At 39.9% G+C, this 21026-nt stretch overlaps 1 protein-coding gene across 21 annotated transcripts in view; it reads right to left on the bottom strand.

Moving 5' to 3' along the window:
* Window positions 1–21026, bottom strand: part of nfasca (neurofascin homolog (chicken) a) — a 159103-nt gene that overhangs the window by 12062 nt on the left and 126015 nt on the right. For 10 of the 21 annotated variants that reach the window (XM_029427533.1, XM_029427536.1, XM_029427534.1 and 7 more), the window contains 14 exons: window positions 20816–20917; window positions 20064–20261; window positions 18864–18934; window positions 18363–18585; window positions 17981–18096; window positions 17613–17823; window positions 17357–17485; window positions 14750–14923; window positions 13155–13181; window positions 10320–10565; window positions 9528–9650; window positions 4178–4327; window positions 3194–3322; window positions 1979–2048 (listed from right to left, as the gene is read on the bottom strand). In XM_029427533.1, the coding sequence (XP_029283393.1) occupies window positions 1979–2048; window positions 3194–3322; window positions 4178–4327; window positions 9528–9650; window positions 10320–10565; window positions 13155–13181; window positions 14750–14923; window positions 17357–17485; window positions 17613–17823; window positions 17981–18096; window positions 18363–18585; window positions 18864–18934; window positions 20064–20261; window positions 20816–20917 (1969 nt within the window). Of the gene's footprint in view, window positions 1–284; window positions 551–1978; window positions 2049–3193; window positions 3323–4177; window positions 4328–9527; window positions 9651–10319; window positions 10566–13154; window positions 13182–14749; window positions 14924–17356; window positions 17486–17612; window positions 17824–17980; window positions 18097–18362; window positions 18586–18863; window positions 18935–20063; window positions 20262–20815; window positions 20918–21026 lie in introns of those variants that run through there. The other 11 variants (XM_029427552.1, XM_029427551.1, XM_029427553.1 and 8 more) reach the window with 8 other exon arrangements.

A 21026-nucleotide genomic window follows, 5' to 3' on the forward strand; every position in this document is an offset into this window, starting at 1 on the left:
ATTTATTGTATTCTAATTTATGAACTCCCGACCTTCTAGTGTTTTGTTTGGAAGGCATACCACTAGACCATCACCACCACCCCACTTTGAAAGCAATCGAATAAACAAACTATAAAACAGACACGGAACATGTCTGTAATATTTACAAGAGTGTGAGGCGGCTGTACTTCTTCTCCCTCTGTACTGAGGCAAACTGCAGCTACACTGACTCACTATCACCTCTAGAGGAACAAGTGGTATTACAGGCTGGATGGAGCGCAGCTAGCTGTTAGCATGCTAACTTCAGTATATATCTCTGCAACACAACACAGATACGTCTTTGACATAACTTCAACACTGTTACCTCTTACCACACTGTTCATAATGTTAGTGTATTGTGTTAATGTTTTAAGTTTTAAGTCTGACATATCTTACACGTTGAACCTTTAACTGTCACTAGCACACAGCTGAGTAACAACATCTTAGATAAAGAAAGCAGATTCAACATAATTTTAGTCAAAGAGGACAGATACAGAAAAGACGTTCTTCATAAAGAAAAGATCAGTGGGACCTGGAAGGAGCAAAAGACACATCACTTACCAGTACATAGCCTACTGTACAGAATATACAATACTTTCTCACATTACAGAAATATGTCCTACTGTATAGCCTATGTTCATATTCTTATAGTAGTCCACTGCACAACACACACATGTGCCTTCTTTAGATACGGCAAGGTTTAAGAACATTTGGAACATTGGATAGCATGGTGCCTCAGTTGCTTGAGCTAGAATGTTTTCATCCACACTAATGCACTAATAATTGTAATAGCCTACTTGCAGTGTCCAGAAATGCCAGAAGTTAAAAACGTTATTTCTTCTCTATGAGTTGGCTAACAACAAAATTGCTTTAGAATGTTAGATGTTGGATAATGTTGGATAGAACTAACATTTGATTCATTTTAGATATGGCTGTTATAACAGATTATATTTAGCTTCTGCTGCCTTTGTTATTGTTTCAGTTTAGCCAAACACACAATACAGGGGTTACCACAGGTCATAGATACCTGCTAATTAAGGCTAACAATTCCTGGGCCTTATCTACAGCATTAAGTAAAGGATGCAAATGTATCTATAGAGCCTTTTTGAAAAGCTTTGCTCTCCAGTGTAGAGACCAATATCTGTTTTCCAATGTAGCTGCATTATTGTTGGAGGGAGCAAATTCACTATTATTCATTACCAAGTACACCTGTAGGACTAATCGATTAAGGCTGGCACCTCTGTGCCCTTAAACTCCTTCATTATTAAAGCATTGTTTTGTCTGATCTGAATTTTCTAGGATGAAAACCCTTCTCTGTGCTTGCATGACTTGTTGGACACAACGCTGCATCTGGCACCAATAATAGAGGGCTTTCTAACAAAGGAAGTCTTTGATCCAAATCTCTCTGCCATTGTTAAAAAGATCTCATATCCACTACAATAACTAGAGGGAGCGGGATACGGACACCATGCCAATTTGAATATTTAATACATGGTTTTATTTATCAATGATACTTCTAAGGTTTCCTGCAGGATCAATAAATAGCAGGTGTTTGTGATTTTGTTGTTTTAAGTCATTCATTCCTGTTCAGTCCTTGAGTGAATATTTGCTTGAATGTAAGCTGAACTATGTAACCTTTAACAAATCATTTTCAGTAAACCCCAAACATGACTGTTGCTTTAACTGAAAGCAACTGTAAATGTGTCTGTGTTTTTATTTATCACAATCTGGCAAAAACTTTAACCAGCTCAACATGTCCTGTACTAAAGCTTGTCTCATAGTCTCTGATATAGAACTTAATACCATAGTCTTCCTACAGTATAAAAGATGAGATGTGGTTATACAACCTAATACCTACTGAACACTTTCAAATGAACTTCAAATCATTTCAAAGGTCAGCATTAAGACAAAGCTAGATGTAGGTGGTGCAGATGTCGTTCACATTGTGGTATATACTTACTGGTAATCAAAGGATCCATCCTGGTCTTTGTGATCTACTGGGTCCAAGGGGAGATCTTTTTTGTCACGGACTAAGGAGAGAAGAACAAAAGTATTAATGTAAATTGTAAATGTAAAGTAATGTTCAACATTTTAATGAGAGCTCCACTGATGTTACGGTTAGATTTGACACACAAAACCATGTTATATATATATATATATATATATATATATATATATATATATCAGTGGTGGGCCAGCAAGGCCTTCTCTGCTGGCCTAAACATCATCAGAATATACATTTAATTTTTATATATTTTCCACAAATATGTATTAAATTATTCCCCATAGTCTATTCTCTTCATTTCATAGCTTTCCTCTTGGTTGCGCTGCTTCCAGCCTCAGATCGAGATTTGGAGGGCTGGCATTTATGTTAGAGCTTTTATCCAATCATATTTCAGCCATAATGTGTTGCCAGGGTCCAAGAAATCTGCCCTTAGGCCTTCAGAATCAACAGTGCGGGCGCCTGTAGCTTAAAGTGAACGGAGACAAAACTGTGGCGTTACCCAATCAGATTTCGAGTTGGGGACACCAGGGCCAGCTAGCAGGCGTACGATAACGTCAGCACGTCCACGTCTTTTGATTGGATACGCACTATTGAGAGGCAGAGCTATGCGAAACGATGCCTTAATGTTGGCCCTCTCTGTGATTGAGTTTGACACCCCTGGACTGCTTGCTTTGCGCAGTTTCTCCTCAGCTGTTTCGCGAAGGGCAGGGCTATTATTTTAGTTATATCTCTTCAGCCTACATTTATTAAACAGTTAGGATGTTAGACTGCATCCCAATTCCATACTTATTTCCTAATACATTATATAAACAATTATCACATACTGTAGATCAGCATATTTGCCTGAATAGGAAAAATACAATAGTTTTTTAAGTGCATTTTAGTAATTGTTTGGGAGTAATAAATATTTTGACTGTGGTATTAGATAAAATATTTGACAAAATGCACACTGTTACACTACAATCTATCTAACATCCTAACATTTGTTGCTGTGTTGGTAATGGCGGACATGTTTGGATGAACTCGGTACATTGAAGTCACTGTTTTTGCAATAATTTGAACAATTCAGTGAATACAATGGGATAGTGTGTTCCTGGATTACAGGGGGAAACTTTGCTACTCTATTGATGAAGGTCCAAGCCATCCATCTTATAGGTATGAAAGCCTTACCTGGGTATTTGCCTCCTCGACTCCTCTTGATGAAACAGACGATGAGGAGGATCAGTATGATGAGGGCGATGGCACACATCAAGCCAATGAACCAGCCTTGGGTGGCTATGTCTACCTGGTCTATGTAGGCTGGAGACATACACAGAACACACACAGGGTTGCACAGGAGAAGAGAGAGAAGAGCAGAAACACAGTGAGTGCTTTTCTGGATCACAATGAGTCCGAGCTAACACATCAGACAATCTGTTCTCACCCCCGAGCGCTCAGCACAAGTCACAACTCAGATCCAACATTTTAATTATTTGCCCCCAAGCTCAGGATGATGTTGCACAAAGGAACCCATCTATAACAGTAAAATGTTTGTCTTCTTTCCTATTATACAGTGTGGGAATTTGAATCAGAAAAGAGCACTTTCTCTCCCTCTCTCTGTCTCTCTCTCTCATTTTCTCTATCTCTCCTTCCCTCCCTCTCTGTCTCACTCTCTCTCCCTCTCTCTGTCTTTCTCTTTGTCTGTCTATCTCTCTAATTGTCTCTCTTTCTCTGTCTCTTCCTCCCTCCCTCTCCATCTCTCTCTCTCTGTCTCTCGGTCTCTGTCTCATTCTCTCTCTGTCTCTTCCTCCCTCCCTCCCTCTCTGTCTCTCATTCTCTCTCTGTCACTCTCTCCCTCTCTATGTCTCTCTCTGTCTCTATCTCTCTGTCACTCCCTCCCTCCCTCTCTCTCTCTTCCTCGCTCTCTCTATGTCTCTCCCACTCATAAATTAGATACTGTTCATAAAGATTAAAAATTGATGGTAGATGACATCCAAATACAGAGGGGGGACTGACTTGAGTTTACCTTTGAGAGAACATGCATGGAATCAAAACACAAACCATGATAACTCACCCAGCTTTGACTGAGTTACTGTAGATACTACTGACAGACTTGCACCCAGAGTAGCCCACCTGGCTGGAAGCCCAGTTCCACCTGGCCAGGTGGGGTCTCACCTGCTTTGGTCTTAAAGGTGACAGATTTGCTGCTGACGCTGTTGAGCTCATGGGAGTAAACCCTCAGATGGTACTTGGCGCCTGCGATCAGATCTGCCACTGTAACAGGGGGCTGTTGTTTCACTGGTACAACTTTCACCGTCTTGTTGCCTTAAAGACACAAGAAAGGGGCCAATCACACTCCAGGGAGTGTGGCCTTCGTTCCACAGTAAGGACTGTGCTTACTAGCAAAAGTCACAGCAACACGATGAATTGTATGGAGAGTGACAGCAGGGTTACTGAAGTAAATTGAGACTGATAACAATGCAGTGCCCATCCCGTTGATAAAGATCTTTACAGTACAGAAGCATATGCATGATGTAGTTTAGTACTTCTAGCTATTATACCTAATTTACCAGTTGCAACTCTTTGAAGCTCAGTTCGGCTGACAAATTATTGTTCCCTTTCCTTTTTTATGGCTGCCTTTTCTTTCAAAGGTATTATTCTCCAGAGAAAACTCATCTGAACATATGCAGTGAATGAATAGAGGGGCAAGTGTCCCTTCAGGCAAAACCCCTACACTGTGAACATCAAAGTCTCACACAACTAAACTGCCTCATGTGCATGTTCGACCGGGTAGAGTTGAAATTTCTAGATTTTCTTTGTTCTTGGTTAACATCGGGGTTGAAAGTGGCAAAGCATTGTTTGTCTCAATTATTCACAGGCCCACACTTATCTTCATGAGGTCAAAACAAAAAACGGTGGAAAGACGTGTCGATCATGACATGGCCAAGCTATGAGCATGACTCTGAGGTTGCAGTGAGAGGAGAGGGCAGCACGAGGTGTCGACATCATGCACCACGCGAGCAACCATTCCACAAGGTTAACATCATCCAACAGTACTCATTCCAAAGCCATGCTATTAACAGCAGTTCTCAAACCAGCAAAACAAAACGACTAATGCAGTCAAGAAGTGAGAAGTGAGAAGTGAGAAGACTTGCTAGTCGTTTTTACATACTCAGTCAATGTAGTGCTGTGGTAAATAAAGGCTGATTTTTAGTATCACCAGTACAATATGGTGATATTTATGTTTTTAGATTAATGTAAAAATTTAAATGTCTTTATTGAGACTCCTAAAAATTACATATCTCTTCCGACCACAGACCTTCACTTGAATAATCCCATATGTTGCTTAAATGTTGCTACAGATGAAGCTATTGCTATTACAATCTGCAGTATTTCATATAGTTTGTGTGGCCAACACAAGTGTGAAAACCAGACCCTTTTAAGCAATTTTCACAACATTTTGTGAAAAATGCAGAAAATCAAAACAAAAAGACAAATTTCAAATTCCATTTTAACATCCATCATTTTTTAAATAACCTGGTTATATTTATTCTTGACTTTGGTGATGATTCAACAAAAGGAAAAACATTCAGCTAAAAGTAAACTCAACAATTATTTACATATAATAATAATAATACCATTTATTTATAGAGCGCTTTTAAAAGTACTCAAAGACGCTTTGTTACTCCTCCTATTGTTCCACTGCACTACTTTATGTTTCAAGATTACTTTTGCCTCACAAGGCCTGATAAGCAAATAGATTTCTCTACATGAATGTACAAGGAGAACAGGGTAAATTCTTAAATAAAAGATGGTATTCAAATGACATATCTATTGAGGACAGGTTAAAACATTGAGCAGCTAGTACATTTCCACAGCACTAACTCCATCAGAACAGTACTTTTTCTTTTAAGAATAAATACTGTTTTCATTCAGTAATTAAGTCCACTCGCCTCTACTTTGGCCCTATTTTGATTGGTGTTAGGCTCCTTAAGGCCCTGTCACACATATCCATATGACACAAACGTATGCTGGCGTATGTGAAAATTTATCAGTCCAAATACATCCAACTTTTCATCGGATCGGAAAAGTGAACGCATACAGATACGCATGTCTAACCTATTGATAGCGCGTCACTTCCTAATACAAAATGTATCAGACGAATACCCAACAAATGTATAACATATACAAAAATATGGCGTATACAAAATATCGGCAATACGCTGACGTTAGACATATGTGAATACGGAATACGTACGTGAATACTTACCTACGTAAATATCTACGTGACTACGTTAGAGGTACGTTAGATGACGGTGAATCCTACAGCAAATTTATTGATAGCGAGTGGATAACCTATTCCTATGTTAACATTATGCCTGACGACAAAGTAACTTATTAAACGTGTTTCTACAGTACAGCTAGCGTTCAGCATTCTAGCCGTTCTCCAGCATCAGCATGACGTGAACCTGATGCCACTTTTCCAGCTCCGTTGGCCAGACGCTCTGATACGTTTTGTATAAGTAAGTGATACGCTATCAATATGTTTCACATACGTATAATAATTTGTTATCTATTTGTTATGTATACGTTATGTATACGTCAGCTACAACACCGCTGTGGAAAAGTTGGACGTATTTGGACTCTGACAAAGTTTGAGCTAATTTTCATATATGCCGGCATATGTTTCTGCCATACGGAACTGTGTATGTCTGGCGTGTTCGGCGTATCGTTTGCGTCCTTCAAACGATCACAACTTACCCTTAATTTATATCAACCTATTGCCGATATTTCGTATGCGCCGGCATACGTTTCTGTCATACGTGATATGTGTTACAGGGCCTTTAGTAAAACTCAACACTGTCTACAGATGATGACAAGCACACAGGAACTATGAGCTGCTGCAAGGCTTTCAATGTGAAATATACATGCAGCAAATGTTGAGTTTCATTGATGGTAGCTGTATAAAAAAAAACACCAGATATGACATGACTCATACCAATGGATTAGGTTGTGAAATGTTATTTATCCTGAACTTATCAAGATAACAGGTAAACGTGGAGGAAGTGTTCAGTTTGCATTAACATCAAATTACAACAGAGCTGATCGGAAAACAGGGAGGCATCAACTAAAATATGTTTAAATATCTAGCCTGTTTCAAATGACAGTTCCCTCTGTAGCTGACGAAAATAAATGCTGCTAATCCTTTTTACAACATTTCCGAATTATACTATGTGTAAAGACACAAAATAATTAATGGATGCATACATGCCATTTTAATGTGTTCATCGTGTGAAAAGACTGCCTCATAGTAGATTTGGCTTAAATCAAATAACTTTGTTTACACGGGACTACATTTTAGAAGCTCTCACTTTAACTGCATGAAGTATTGTACTGTATTTAAAAATATCAAGATTGGAATATAAATATTTAGCTGCATTTACATGAAGAAATTATAGCACTTGTCCACACAATGAACATTATTTTGATTTCTCATTTCTTTTTTCATGACAAGTATTCAATGATGTTCTGACAGACATGCAGAAGATAGGAGGAGGATCTTTATCCTGATGATGATAGGAGGTGGGGGCTCCCTGCCCCTCTTCAGAGTCAAAGCTTCAGATTTGACCTTGGAGAACAGGGGATGGGTGAGAGGGGTGGAGACCATTAGATCAGTCTCATCATCCCCCTCGCCTCTCTCCCTCTGCCCCTCTCTCTTTCTATTCACATTCAGACATCATTAACAATTAATGCCACTGCCCAAGTACATGAAAAATACATCCTCCCTTCTTTCCGTTCTTGATCAAAGATCACAGATTGTTGGATTGAGAGCAATAATAGAGAGATGATGTGTTTAAGAAAAGCAGACTTCAACAGTGCTTAACACCCAATCCAAAGCAAAAAGCAAATGATTATGGAAGCGTGAATGGCCAAAAAAGTATAAAAGACATATTCAAACAGCATTTCAGACAAAGCAAGCCAAAACAGCCCATTCACAGTGCTGGGTCAACAAGAGCCATTCAAGCCAGGCAGCATGTTGAAGAGAAACCATTGAGATGTTGCATTGCACAAGAAACTTCCTGTGCAGTACAACATCTCAACTAGTAGTGACATGATGATCAAAATGTTCCAACATATAAAGACCAGAGAGATAGAGGTGCAGGAGAGAAAGAAACACAAAGAACACAGACAGTGCTATGTATGTGGTTTTCTACCTTTTTAACAATTATATATCTTATGAAAAACACAACAGACCAACGGGCAGCAGCTGCTGCAGGTAAAGGTCATCTCTGGTGATAGAAAGATTTTTTCTGTTTTTGGGCTGTGATGACACAAATCTTAATTAAAACGTTTCCACCAAAAACAAGATATTTTTGGTCCTCGTGTTTCCTTGCACTTCTTTCATGCTGTTTCACCTTTATGCTCTAGCCTCATTACATTCTTATATATTGTCAGCAATTAGTTGTTTTGGGAATCAGTAAAACAAGGACACATTAAAGAAAAACCCTTGAGCAAGGGCAGGACATAAGAATAAAAACAAATCTGGCATTGAGGTGTAATTAAAGTTCCAAAAAAGGTATCGATTATTTAATGAGTAAGATCATTCCTTAGTTTTTCCATTTAGTGGGTGTAATAATTGTATAATTGTTCTGCTAACCGGATTGAATTTCATGAAGAGATGCAGGGAAAACATTTGGCTAGAAAAGATCATTTCTGTCTTCTAGGGATTTGTATGATTTAAAGATTAACTAAACATAATTCACAGAGTGCGATTTAAGAGAGTGGGCTAGAGTAGATGCTGTTGTAGATCGAGGTGTCTTTCACATCCAGTCATTTTTCAAATTCCCAGCACTGGAAACCTTAGGTTAGCTAAGGTTCCTGGGAAATTATTAAACAAATCTAGTCTTTGTCAAACAGAGGACTTTGTTAAAGCTCAAAGAATGTGAAATTATACAACAATCTAAAAATCTCGCCAATTTGGCAATTTGTGGCCTTCTAAAGATGATATGGCTAATCTGTGTAGCAAAAACTTGCCTATTTACACAAACAGTGCTGTTGAAGCCTTGATACTAAACTAAAAATAAATTTGAGGGCCGAAACACAAAAGCAGTCAGATGAAATATGCTAAAATGCTCCATAGCTAATGGGAACTGCAGAGTTTGTGATGACTATCTGTCGGTTCATCACTACAACCAAAAAACAACATTATACATAGTCATTTGACCCATTCTTCAAATAAAAGATATTGCAGCTTTAAAATGAGAGCTGGTCAAGTCTTAAACCTTAGAGGTCAAACAGTGTAGAGTCTAGTAGATTCTCATATAGTGTTCCAGTCATTTCATATATTTTAGATCTGTTTTGATACATCTGCTTGGCCTGATCTCTGAAATATTGCCCTTTGTCTGCTCCTGCTGTTTTGACTGAGTATCATCTCACTAGTTTGGTTGTTTAAATCTTTAATAATCAAGTTCAGATCTAGCTTTTGGTTTTGATAACTCAAGGTGGGCTTGGACTGGTTTCTTACTGTCCAGTGTGAACTCTAGCACAAACTCGCTGCTGCCGGCCGGGAAGTTGTGTCTCCAGCTGACGTTAGCGTAGTTACTGTTAGGCTCCACCGTCAGATTCCAGATCTCCCGCACAGGGGCCACTACACAAGGGGGGGTCAGGGGTAAAGTGTTAAATGTCAGGGGCAAGTGGCAAGTGGCAGAGATTGCACAGTTACAACAACCACACACAAGGCTCAATATAGACCTATGCATGGTGTGCGCAGTAAGGGAGTCTATCTACAAGAATGATTGTTTTGATCGGGATCTATCCAGATCATGGTCTGCTCAAAACCAGAAGTAAATTAGTGTTCATGGACAAGAAATTCACCCGTAATAAAATTCCAGAGGATTTTTCAATTCATGAAACACTTAGCAATGCTAACTTATGGTTTAGAGTGGACTAATTTAACTTAAAAACCTAAAAAGTGTGATATCACTCTGCCAATATCACAACCATCATCACTCTAACATGTTGAAGGTGACTCTCTCCAATAACTTTCATTTAATAAAAAAATTAAGTTTGGATTCTCACTTCCTGACAGGGAGGATATTTGCCGGCTACATCCCAATATTCTAAAGTAATTCCCCACTTTTTGTACAGTAGGTACAGCACAGATTATCGGAATGCAGCCCTGATGTAGTTTCCTGTTCCGTCAGGTGGGAGAAGACAATCATCTTTTGATATCCATGAAGTGTCATTCATTGTAAACTAAAACAATAGACAGACGGTATGAAGACAGTAAAAACCATAATGGGACAACAGCATGTACCCAACACATTCTGATCTGTACGCTTGATGGTGACCAGTTTAGGAGGTGTGGTAGTAGTGGTGGCCACAGTTGGAGTGATGGTGGTAGTAGAAGCAGTAGTAGTAGTAGTAGAAGAAGTTGTAGTTGTAGGAGTGGTAGAAGTTGAGGTACTAATGGTTGTAGGAGCGATGGTAGTAGGAGGAAGAGGGGCGAGAGGAGGAGGAGTAGGAGAGAAAGCTGAAGCCACGGAGGCGTCTGTAAGCTCGACTACAAGGGAGGAGTTGGGAGAGAGCAAAGGGTTAAAGACAAGGCAGCAGGAACATCAAACAGGTAGACACACAGTTACACACACACACACACACACACACACACACACACACACACACACACACAGGAGGGAGTCAATGAAGCCCTGAGCTGAAAGTATTTCCTCACAAGCAGCACACATCACTGCGCTCACTAAGTCATCATGAGTGAATGAAGGATGACAGTGAGATCCACCCACACTTCATCATTTTCCTGCATGGACTTAGATTCCAAACGTAAACTGGTAACGGTATTTTTTATTTCAACCAGTATTTTTGTTGCATCCCACTGGTTAAATTTTTTTTTTCAGTAATGGTTACGTTATGGGAAATGTAGGATCCAGCATGTTTCCCACACTGGGAAAATATTCCAGAGTGCCCCTTTAAGTATTGCTCAATAGACACCCTTTTTTCACACACACATCACTGATGGGAAAATACAACACACGTTATGTAGTGTTGTGTCACAGTAAAAATTCTGATTGATGTTCCTGTAACTGCTTGTAATTTACTTTATTATTGACTGATACAGTTTTTTGTTCTTCTTGATGCTTAGCCATTATTAGCCATTAGCCATACATTATTTTGTCATGCCGATATAAGCTATTTAGAGGGCTTACTAGAAATCTCAGAGCATTTGTGGCAGCAGTTGTGTGCTAGGGCTGGGTATCAGACCCCAATACTTTTTAAGAACCGACCAAAATGCACCCAACATTGGACTTATCTATTTTTTATTTACTTTTGTGACACTATGTTGCCCTCTTGTGGGGGACAGGCCTGCTCAGATCGGGAACCAGCACAACCTAGTCCACCTAAATTTTGTTTAACCCTACAGTACCTTGACGTTGAGGTAATCTCCATCCAGTAAAGGGTCTCACTACTGATGCCCCCACTCCAAACATGTACATCATACAACTACCCCAAACCCCAACCAGCATGCTTGTATCACCAGGCTGGATGCCAAGCCATCAAACCACCGTGTGAGGGAAGGAGAAAATAGGACGGGATGATGTTCAGGAACCATAACAGCCCAGTGAGGAAGGCCAGTTCAGCCCAAAGCTTCAAGCCACTTTACCTGTAATCCCCAGGTGAACAGAAGCAATAGATAAAGATGGCTGAGTGACATGACTTTTGGAAAAGCTCAGAAGCAAGAGGATCAAGCCAGTGAGTGAGTGTGCAATCCATCTGCTGATGGAGTTTGTTTGTCACTCCCAGCACACTCCTCAAGTCACATCATTCATCAAAATGTTTCCCACGTCTCATATCTTGATGCAAGGACGTGCATCTCATCCCATCCCACACACACTCCTAAATCCGAAACACATGAGTCACTACACAGTGAGATTGTATTTTTGTGTGTTTGGTGTGCTATCAGGGATTGGTTCAGAAATCAGAGGTTTAAGGTCAACATAAATACAAATGGCTCGAAGGAGGATTCTACAGCAGCTATCAGGGTTTGACCTGACCATGAAGACTAACTAGTAGACTATATACCAACAAATTAGAATGTGTGAAGTATGTGATGTGCTGTATCTAATATTTTACATTTTCATATAACATTTCACCCACTAAACATGTGAATCATAGGGGAAACTATTGTATTCAATGCCAATGATGGCCTGAGCATGTTGAGTGGGCTGCTTCAATCCATGAGCACACAGCAGCAGACAAACAGCAGCTTTACACACAGGGCAAAGATGGAGAGATGAGGAGAGGCAAACAAGCAGACGGACAGATGAGAAAAGAAAGAAAAGACAGCAGTTCAGTCCAATAGCAAAAAGTCTGTTTTCACTTAGAGCTTTAGACCTTTTGTCTATTTCAATATTTGATTTGGGTTTTGACAGTTGGTTAGACAGACCAAAACACATTCCTCATGGGCTTGGTACATTATAACTATGTGTTACACTATAAAAATGAGTTTCATCTAAATTGGAAACAATACATAAATTAAGTAATTTCATCTCTGATATAATAATATAACAATAATAATAATATATATTTATATAATGTATAATTGTATGTACAACTACTCAGCTTGTTTTGTCAAATGTTTTACAGTTTGATTAATAACTAATAACTAAGTTTTTGTCATCATGGTCATTGTGGTGAACAATTATTTTATCTGTCACTCAATATAGTGATAACAAGACTTGGATTATAATTGTGCCTTCAAGCTTTTTATTGTAAATGTTAAACAACTATTAAAAACTGATCAATGAAAAAGCCTAGGCTCTGCTAACCTGCTTGAATATGTTGAATATCCAGTCATGGAATGGCTACCATACTGGTCTTGTATATGTATATGACTGATAAAATATAAGAACATGTGGTAAATCCAAGTTTTCCCAATGGAGTTAAAACTATTGTAGCAACTCCCTCTGTTGCCTGTAGTGTGAGCTGCAGGGGGTGGTAGAACTGCACTTTAGAGGATAATACAATGAAGGTGGACTGCTCTGCTGCTTAGTGTTAAGATGAACAGAAGAAGAGACAAATATGAAGAGTGGGGAATGGGAAAGGCGACAGGCACGCTGAGCTTCTCATTCCCCATTACCTAGGCCTGTAGAGTCAGTAAAGTTTTCTGCCAACAAAAAGAGAAGTGGAGACAGGAGAGAGAGGAGAGGTGTAAGAGAACTGAGAGCAGCTGGAATGGCGCTTCAAATGATATTCTCACTTACCACCTAATGGTATACCATGAAATCTGTTCAGGTTTGAGGTATGTCAAAGTTCGGAACTACACTTACTACTGAAGAAAAAGTCATGATGAAAATAACTCACAGACTCTTACCGTAATTTCCGGACTATAAGCCGCGACTTTTTCCCCATTTTTCGACCCTGCGGCTTATATAACGGTGCGGCTAATCTATGGATTTTTACAGCTAATGGCCACTAGGGGAATTCCTAAATCTATGGATTTTACAGGTTACAGTCCACCGGATGCCGGAAAAGAGCGCGCAAAAGTAAAAGTGGAACCGCGAGTGTTACGAGAGACAGACGGACATTACGAGAGCGAGACAGTTTGTGAGTTGTGAGTTTGTGATTCCTGGGGGCACAACGAAGCATCTGCAACGGGTTCCGAAAGGCTGGAATGCTGCGTGATGAAGAGGAGGACACCGCCACAGCTGAGGCCTTTCAGAGGCTGTTCGATTCCGACAGTGACGAAGAGGAGTTCGTTGGTTTTGAGAGCGACATCGAAAGAGAGAGGAGAGTGGCTGACGAAGCCACCCTGAGCCTGTTCGTTTCCGACACTGAAGATGAGGGCTTTGGTGGTTTTAGTACGCAGGAAGAAGACGAAGATGAGGATTAATGAATCCCCTCTGTGCACGAACCCTTACATATGGTAATTAAATATCAAAAAAGCTGCGGCTTATAGTCCAGTGCGGCTTATATATGTACACATCAGTCAATTTAGCTTCTGCGGCTTATATTCAGGTGCGTCTTATAGTCCGAAAATTACGGTACTTACAAAGGAGGTTTTACTTTTGGTTGTGTGAGCTGCACAAACAAAATTCTATTCACATCCATTGCATTGGGGAAAGTAACTGGTGGATTCTGATTCTTCTGATCCAGCTATGTGTGTGTGTGTGTGTGTGTGTGTGTGTGTGTGTGTGTGTGTGTGTGTGTGTGTGTGTGTGTGTGTGTGTGTGTGTGTGTTTGTGTGTGATCAAAAGGTTTATCCATCAGAGAAAGACTCGTTCTTTCAATATCCTAACAAAGAGGCCTGTGTTAACTGCAACAGGCTGCAACCTCACTCACTTTCTATTTCTATTTCGAGTAATTCACAGAGCCATACTCTTCTCACAATGTAGACACACTATCGAACCAACGTAGTTCCCATGCAGTTAAAATAGCTGGGAACAGTGTAATTACAAAGTAAAAGACAAAGACACACTGCAGCAGAGTGAAGGTACAGTGCCCAGCCCCAGTGCAAAACAATACTAAACATACTTTTTTAATGGGCAAATCCCAGTTACTTCAATGATAAACTGGGTCAGAAATTATCCTGTTAAAATTCTAAAAACAAAACAATTGAATTGCTAAGGGCTTTTTGTTTGAGTATTTCTGATGCATTTTCTCCCTCAAAAAGAAGAAGAATAACATATTTTGGAAGCACTGAATGTTTGGCAAACAAATTGTAGAAACACTCACCTTCATTGGCAAAGTGTGGGGACTCCTCAGCAAAAACCTCCCCTGCTCCCACCTGGGTGAGCGCTGACAGGTAGAACTTATAGCGGGTAGATCGGTCCGGCAGGCGAAGGGTGAAGTCTGTCACATTAGGAGGAAATGTCTCCAACTGGGGACGACCAACCCTGGAGCCATTGACTACACACACACACACACACACACACACACACACACACACACACACACACACACACACACACACACACAAATGACAGAAAAGGACAAATGGATTATCTTGCTATCAGAATTATTCACAAATCATTTTATGGGGGAGTCTGGTACTGCAGCAGAGTGCTACCCAGTTAACTATGAGCTTCCTCCTCAAAGTTAACCTTTTGACCTGCATTGTCACTTCTTAACCTCTTAAGGGGTAGGGGAATTTACCTGAAAATACCTACAAACGACACACCCAAAGTAACTTGAAAACTGCTCTTCAACCATTTGCACCAGCTGCATGATTTTGGTCTCATTCAAAAGATAACTCTCTTATTGTTCGTGCAAAACAGTGAAGAGTCTGAATATACTAAATTTTAAGAAAACAAACTCCGCCTGAAGTTTGTTGTTGAAAAATATCTATTGGCCTTTACTATAAATAATGATATTATATACCCAATATTCCCTGTCAATAGTAATGACACAAAGTAAGTGAAGTATAAACAAAACAAATTGTAATATTTTTGTGTTTATTTTGTATTTTGTAATTAATAAGCACAATTATATCCCTAAATAACATTTGTAAAAATAACACCATGGTTTTCACATGTCTAAAGCTTCAGCAGTTCATTGGCTACATGATGCGTGAGTCAACGGGAGACTGGCTCCGTCTGTAAACAAAAGAAGAGGGCTGGCACTTCCTTATCAAGTTGACACTCATTGGCTATTGAAGATTGTCGATAAGGCATGGAACCTCCTATTGGCTCAAATGAGGTGTCAATCGAAAGGTCAGAGTTCGGCATCCAGTTAGCAAGCATCAAAATAGCGCTAATAGCTTGATACATGCCATTTTTACCGTGTTTGATCACGAAATTAAACGCATCGATCAGCTGATTTCAAAGATTGCAACAGCTGTTCATGGGCTTTTATCAATGTGACGATTTTCAAGATGGATATATTTTTTTACTGGAAACAATCTATTGGACCTCTGCAATGACACAGGAAGTGTTTTTTTCAGATTATTACTGATTACAGGACAATGCTGAGACTTCATAGGTGAGTTGGCTCAATGTCGCTTATGTCCCAACCCGTAAATCAGCCATGTTGGTTGGAATACACAACCAAGACTGCGCCCGTTCACGTGTGAGTTGCTGCAACGCTTCGTAATTTTCTTTGTATTTAAACGTCTAAGATTAAAAGAAAATGCCGATTGTGTGTTCTCAGTGTATAACTGTGGTCATAACGCTACTCGTGACCCAGAGAAACGGTTCTTTAGATTTCCTAAAATCATCAAAAACAACGATCCACAAAAGAGAGATGAATTGCTGTCTACCGAACGCCCTAAGCTGTGGTTTAGCAACATAAATCGTAAGGATTTAACAGAAGAAAAAGCACAATTCACCCGTGTGTGTGGCGTCCACGTATATCTGGTAAGAGCTCATGCTAAAGCTATGTTTTCAATGTTTATGTTAAACATTTGTGCTTATGATATACTCGAACACTGTAAGACCTTACTTCTCATCACTAGGAGAAGCGGCAAAGCTTTATGATAGCAGCCATTTGCTCTTTTCTTCTGTGCATGTTTTTGTTTTGCTTATTCTTGAGCCTACTTCACTTGCGAAAAGCAAAGCACCAATGTGAGAACATGCTTCGCTTAATCCAGCCATACAATCACAGTGTGCGAGGATAACATCGCCGCTCTTCTCACTCACAAACCAAGGCTTGAGCGGTGTATCTCGAGCTCTTTGTTGTTTGGTAAGAAGACTACCAACCCAGCCAGAAACAAAGAAATTATAAGCATCTAAGCTCTTGTATGCCTTCATTTGTGCGTTGGTTGCCCACGACGTTTGTAGCACAAGGTAGTTCACAATATCCGACGGCTTTAGCGTGTACGGGTCAAGGCTGCAAATTTGGACTTTTTCTCTGAATCTTGCCTTTGCAGAGGACTCCAGAGAGTCAAAATACTTTGAAGAAGTCAGAGTTGTATTGTTGTTCGCTTTAGACGCCATTGTTGATTTGTTTTCCAACCAAAATGGCGTCGCACGCATACATCACACAGTTTTGTCACGTGTTTGCACACTACCTATAGCGTAACAACTCCATCATGGCGGACTGTAAAATAACACCTCTGTGAGAATGCAAATTAACAAATTAATAAGTGCTGTAAGGTAACAATGTGAAACTGATTTTGCTGCCCTGCTGTGTCTCCGTTGTAAAGCTATCAAAATACGAGTTACTCAAATAAAAACTACAAGACAAAGAAAAATACCTAAGGCTCACAAACACCTATAAAGCACATAGTGTTTAGCAAATCATCACCAAGTAGAAGAACCAAGTTAAAAAGGCTTTCTGTATGAAGGTTTGAAAGTGTGTATGTGTGTGAGAATACTTGTAGTTTGAGAAATCAAATCAGCTCACCTGTTTCTGTTTGCAACTTGAGCTGGTATCCAATTAGAATGCCGTTGGGCTCTAGAGGTTTTTCCCATTCAAGGTGGATGGTGTCAAAACCCCTCCTGTTAATTCTGAAAAACTTTGGAGCATCTGGCACTACAAACACACACACAGAGACACACACACATAGCAAGAGAGGGGTCAGTATTCACTTTTGTGAAACTACATGAGATGTCTGCCTCTCTTTGATGTGATATGTTAGTAGTGAGGGACATGTCCTCACCTCCTTCCTTGGTAGTGATTTCCACCGTGTTGCTGGGTGGACCTTCAAAGAGGTTGTTGGCCACAACCATGAACATCTTGTATTTAGAGTAGGGCACAAGGTCGCTGAGGATGCCAGATGGCTCGGTCATGATGCTGTAGAAACCTTTGTTCTTCTTCTCCTTACTGACCACCAAACCTGGAACCAGACTGGACTCTCGCCAGTAGTACAACTGGGAGGGAGAAGGGGAAGGAAGTGGTTAATGGGTAGTTTAGAGGAAATTGAGGAGATTAAACCACAGAAATTGCCAGAAACTGAGAATCAAAGTCTATTTTTAGCTCAACTCTGCAGTCTGTTCATTATAATTAGAAAAATACAGCCAGTCTCACCCTGTACTCCTTGAACTCTCCCTGGACAGAGCTCAGGTCCACGGGCTTCCAGTGTATGTTTGCCTTGGTGCTGTCAGCCTTTGACACCCGCAGGTCAGTGGGTGCGTTGGTGGGCTCTAAACACACAAAAAGGGACACAGTATGTGTGAATATTTAGAGAGGTTAAGTTTTGTTTATGCAGGAAACAAATTCCCTCAGTGGTGTTGTTGTTGCTTTGCAGTCAATTGCCCTAATGGCTTGAAAACACTGCGCAAGATTTACCAATAATATGTTAGAGACTGAGTTTTTGTGATCCTGAAAAACATCAACACAAAATATCTACCAGCTTTAGTCCAAAAAGCAGATAGCTATTGGCTTTCACAAACTGATATCCAGTACTTACTGTCCTCTCCAGAGTATCCAGTAACCACATTAGACTCAGGCCCTTGTCCAAACTCATTCCTGGCCTGGATTTTGATCTCATAGGGCACGTAGGTTTTTGTGTTGTGGACGACATGTTTGGACCCCACCGTGGTCACATTACTCCACTCCTCTCCCAAATCCTTCCGTCTCCACCACACATTGTAGTGCAGGTTTGGGCCATTTCTCTCTAGATCAAGCAGAGGCTGGAGGAAACAAAAAAACAAAAAGCTCACTGTTACTGGATACTGACTGTCTGGATTGTTTTGTTTTCTGAATATTTTGTTTTGCTTTTTCAAATTTTAACATGTAAGACATGAAAACACATAAGATGAAAAGTTAGCCACGGGCCAACTAAAACAATTTAAAATCAAAACACCTGTTCTTCTCACTTAAAAAATACTATAACTTCAAGCTACTTGATTGTATTGCCCCAGTTCCATACATGATAATGTTTAGGACTAATGCTTTGAACATGTTTTACCTCCCAGGTGATCTCCATATTGTCCTTCTTGGATCCCCATCCTCGTAGTCCTCTAGGAATGGCATCTGGGGCTTGTTTTAACATAACAAAACATTCACTCAGATTGAACAACATCAACTCTAATAAGTCTGCAGGTTGGTTTAACTTCATTGGTCAGTAGTCTTTACCTCTCTATGACTTTTACCTTAAAGCAAATAGCTGCAAACTACACATCCAGCCAATGTTACACTTTCATAGGACAGAAAGCAGTAAGGGGTAAAATAAAGAAGATAAAGTATAGTATAGCAAGTATATAAAGTATATAAAAGAATAATCATAACAAAAAATATCATAGAGAATAGCATATTATTTATATACAGTATCTATATATATATATTATAAGAATAACAATAAAGAATGTAATATAGTATGGTATAATTTAATATTAATATAATTTATAAAGTATAGTGTGCGCATTGTATAGTATAATATATAACATACATATTCAGAGTAATTAATTCATCTTCTAGCAAGGCTGGAAAATTAGAGCATAATAATTGGCTTTTTATTTATTTTTATTTTATGGAGTTTTTTGTTTATGCTTCCATATTTAAATGCAAATCAAATCAAATCAATTGTATTCATATAGCCCAATATCACAAATGACACATTTGTCTCAGAGGGCTTTACAGACTGTACAGGATACGACGCCCACTGTTCTTAGACCCTTGCATCGCACAAGGAAAAAAAAGAAACCTCACAGTTAAAGGGAAAAATGTTCTAAACCTCAGGGAGAGACTGAGGAGGGATCCCTCTCCCAGGACGGACAGACTGTAATAGATGTCGTGTGTACAGGATAAACAACATAGTAACAATACAACATCCATGTGACAGAAATGATGGTGTATTCAAATGTTTTAAAAAAGGATGAATCCAGGATGATGTAATAAAAAAGGCTTCCCGGTCTCTGCAGCTAGTAGATAACAACCTGGTCCCCATGTAATTTGAGTTTGAGGATACTATCTTATATGTTTGAAATGCTTTATTTAAGAGGACACTTCCATTACTTCAAATCAAAGGTCAAAGCTTTCTTACAAAATGTAGGATGGTTGTCATGACCATCCATGGCCCTCAGTCAACAAAATCATAATTTTCATGTGAAGTTCATGTAAAACACACATAAGCATATGGTTTAAGATGAGCGAGCGTGGCGCTCCTCACCAGCTCCGCTGGTCTTGTATTGTGGTGAGGGGCGGCTGGGCTGACTCTGGCCCACTGAGTTGATGGCAATGACCCTGAACTGGTAGTTGACAAAGGGGGCGAGCTGCAGGATGACAGAGTTGAGGTCTCCCGGATAAGTGGACAGATCCTGCCACCTGCCCGGCTCCCAGCGGTCCTCCTCAAACTGGACCAGGAATTCTGCAGAGACACAGAACTGGATGAGAAAAGACAGACCACTTACAGGGAAAGCAGTGCACATCAAGGAGGTATCTTGTGATCCTTGAAGGGTTTCAGCAGCTTCTACAGGATCCCCTGCAGTCGTGGTATGTATTCACGTATTCACATAATATGTGATTTCATCAACTCATACTATGTTTAATGAGCCTGTTATTATTTGACAAACATTCCTATAAAATACCTTTTATAAGTAATAAGCTCTGTGTTTCTCAGATGGAATAATTATGGTAATTTCTTCAGTTATGAGTATTTCTATTTCAGTATCCCTTCATTATCATTTCTTTCCTGAGTTTTGTGACGTGACAGTTTGTCCCACGTCACACAATTGTCCTACTTTACTGCTACACTGTGTCGAGACACTATGAGATAGAAGCTGCAACGCTTTCACATACACAAATCAGGATCAGACTAGGCTTGTGAAGAGATATTTAGATAAATGTGATAATGCAAGTGTAATACAATCCCTTCCAGGAAGTACTGGACAAGCGAGAGTGTGGGTAAATGTGTATACTGACGCGTGATTTGACTCCTGTGGTCATTTCCGGGGATCCAGGTGAGCCGAACGCTGCGGGCTGCGGGGTCGGACAGATCCAGATCCATGGGAGGGTCCGGACGGTCTGCGGAGAAACGGGGAATAACCTGACCTTAGACATGGGAACACACATACAAATACACACATGCACACAACTATAGGCATGCGGCAAAACATATTTTAAGTCAATCTTA

The sequence above is a fragment of the Cottoperca gobio genome, unplaced genomic scaffold (genome assembly GCF_900634415.1).
Source record: "Cottoperca gobio unplaced genomic scaffold, fCotGob3.1 fCotGob3_332arrow_ctg1, whole genome shotgun sequence".
NCBI lineage: Eukaryota > Metazoa > Chordata > Actinopteri > Perciformes > Bovichtidae > Cottoperca > Cottoperca gobio.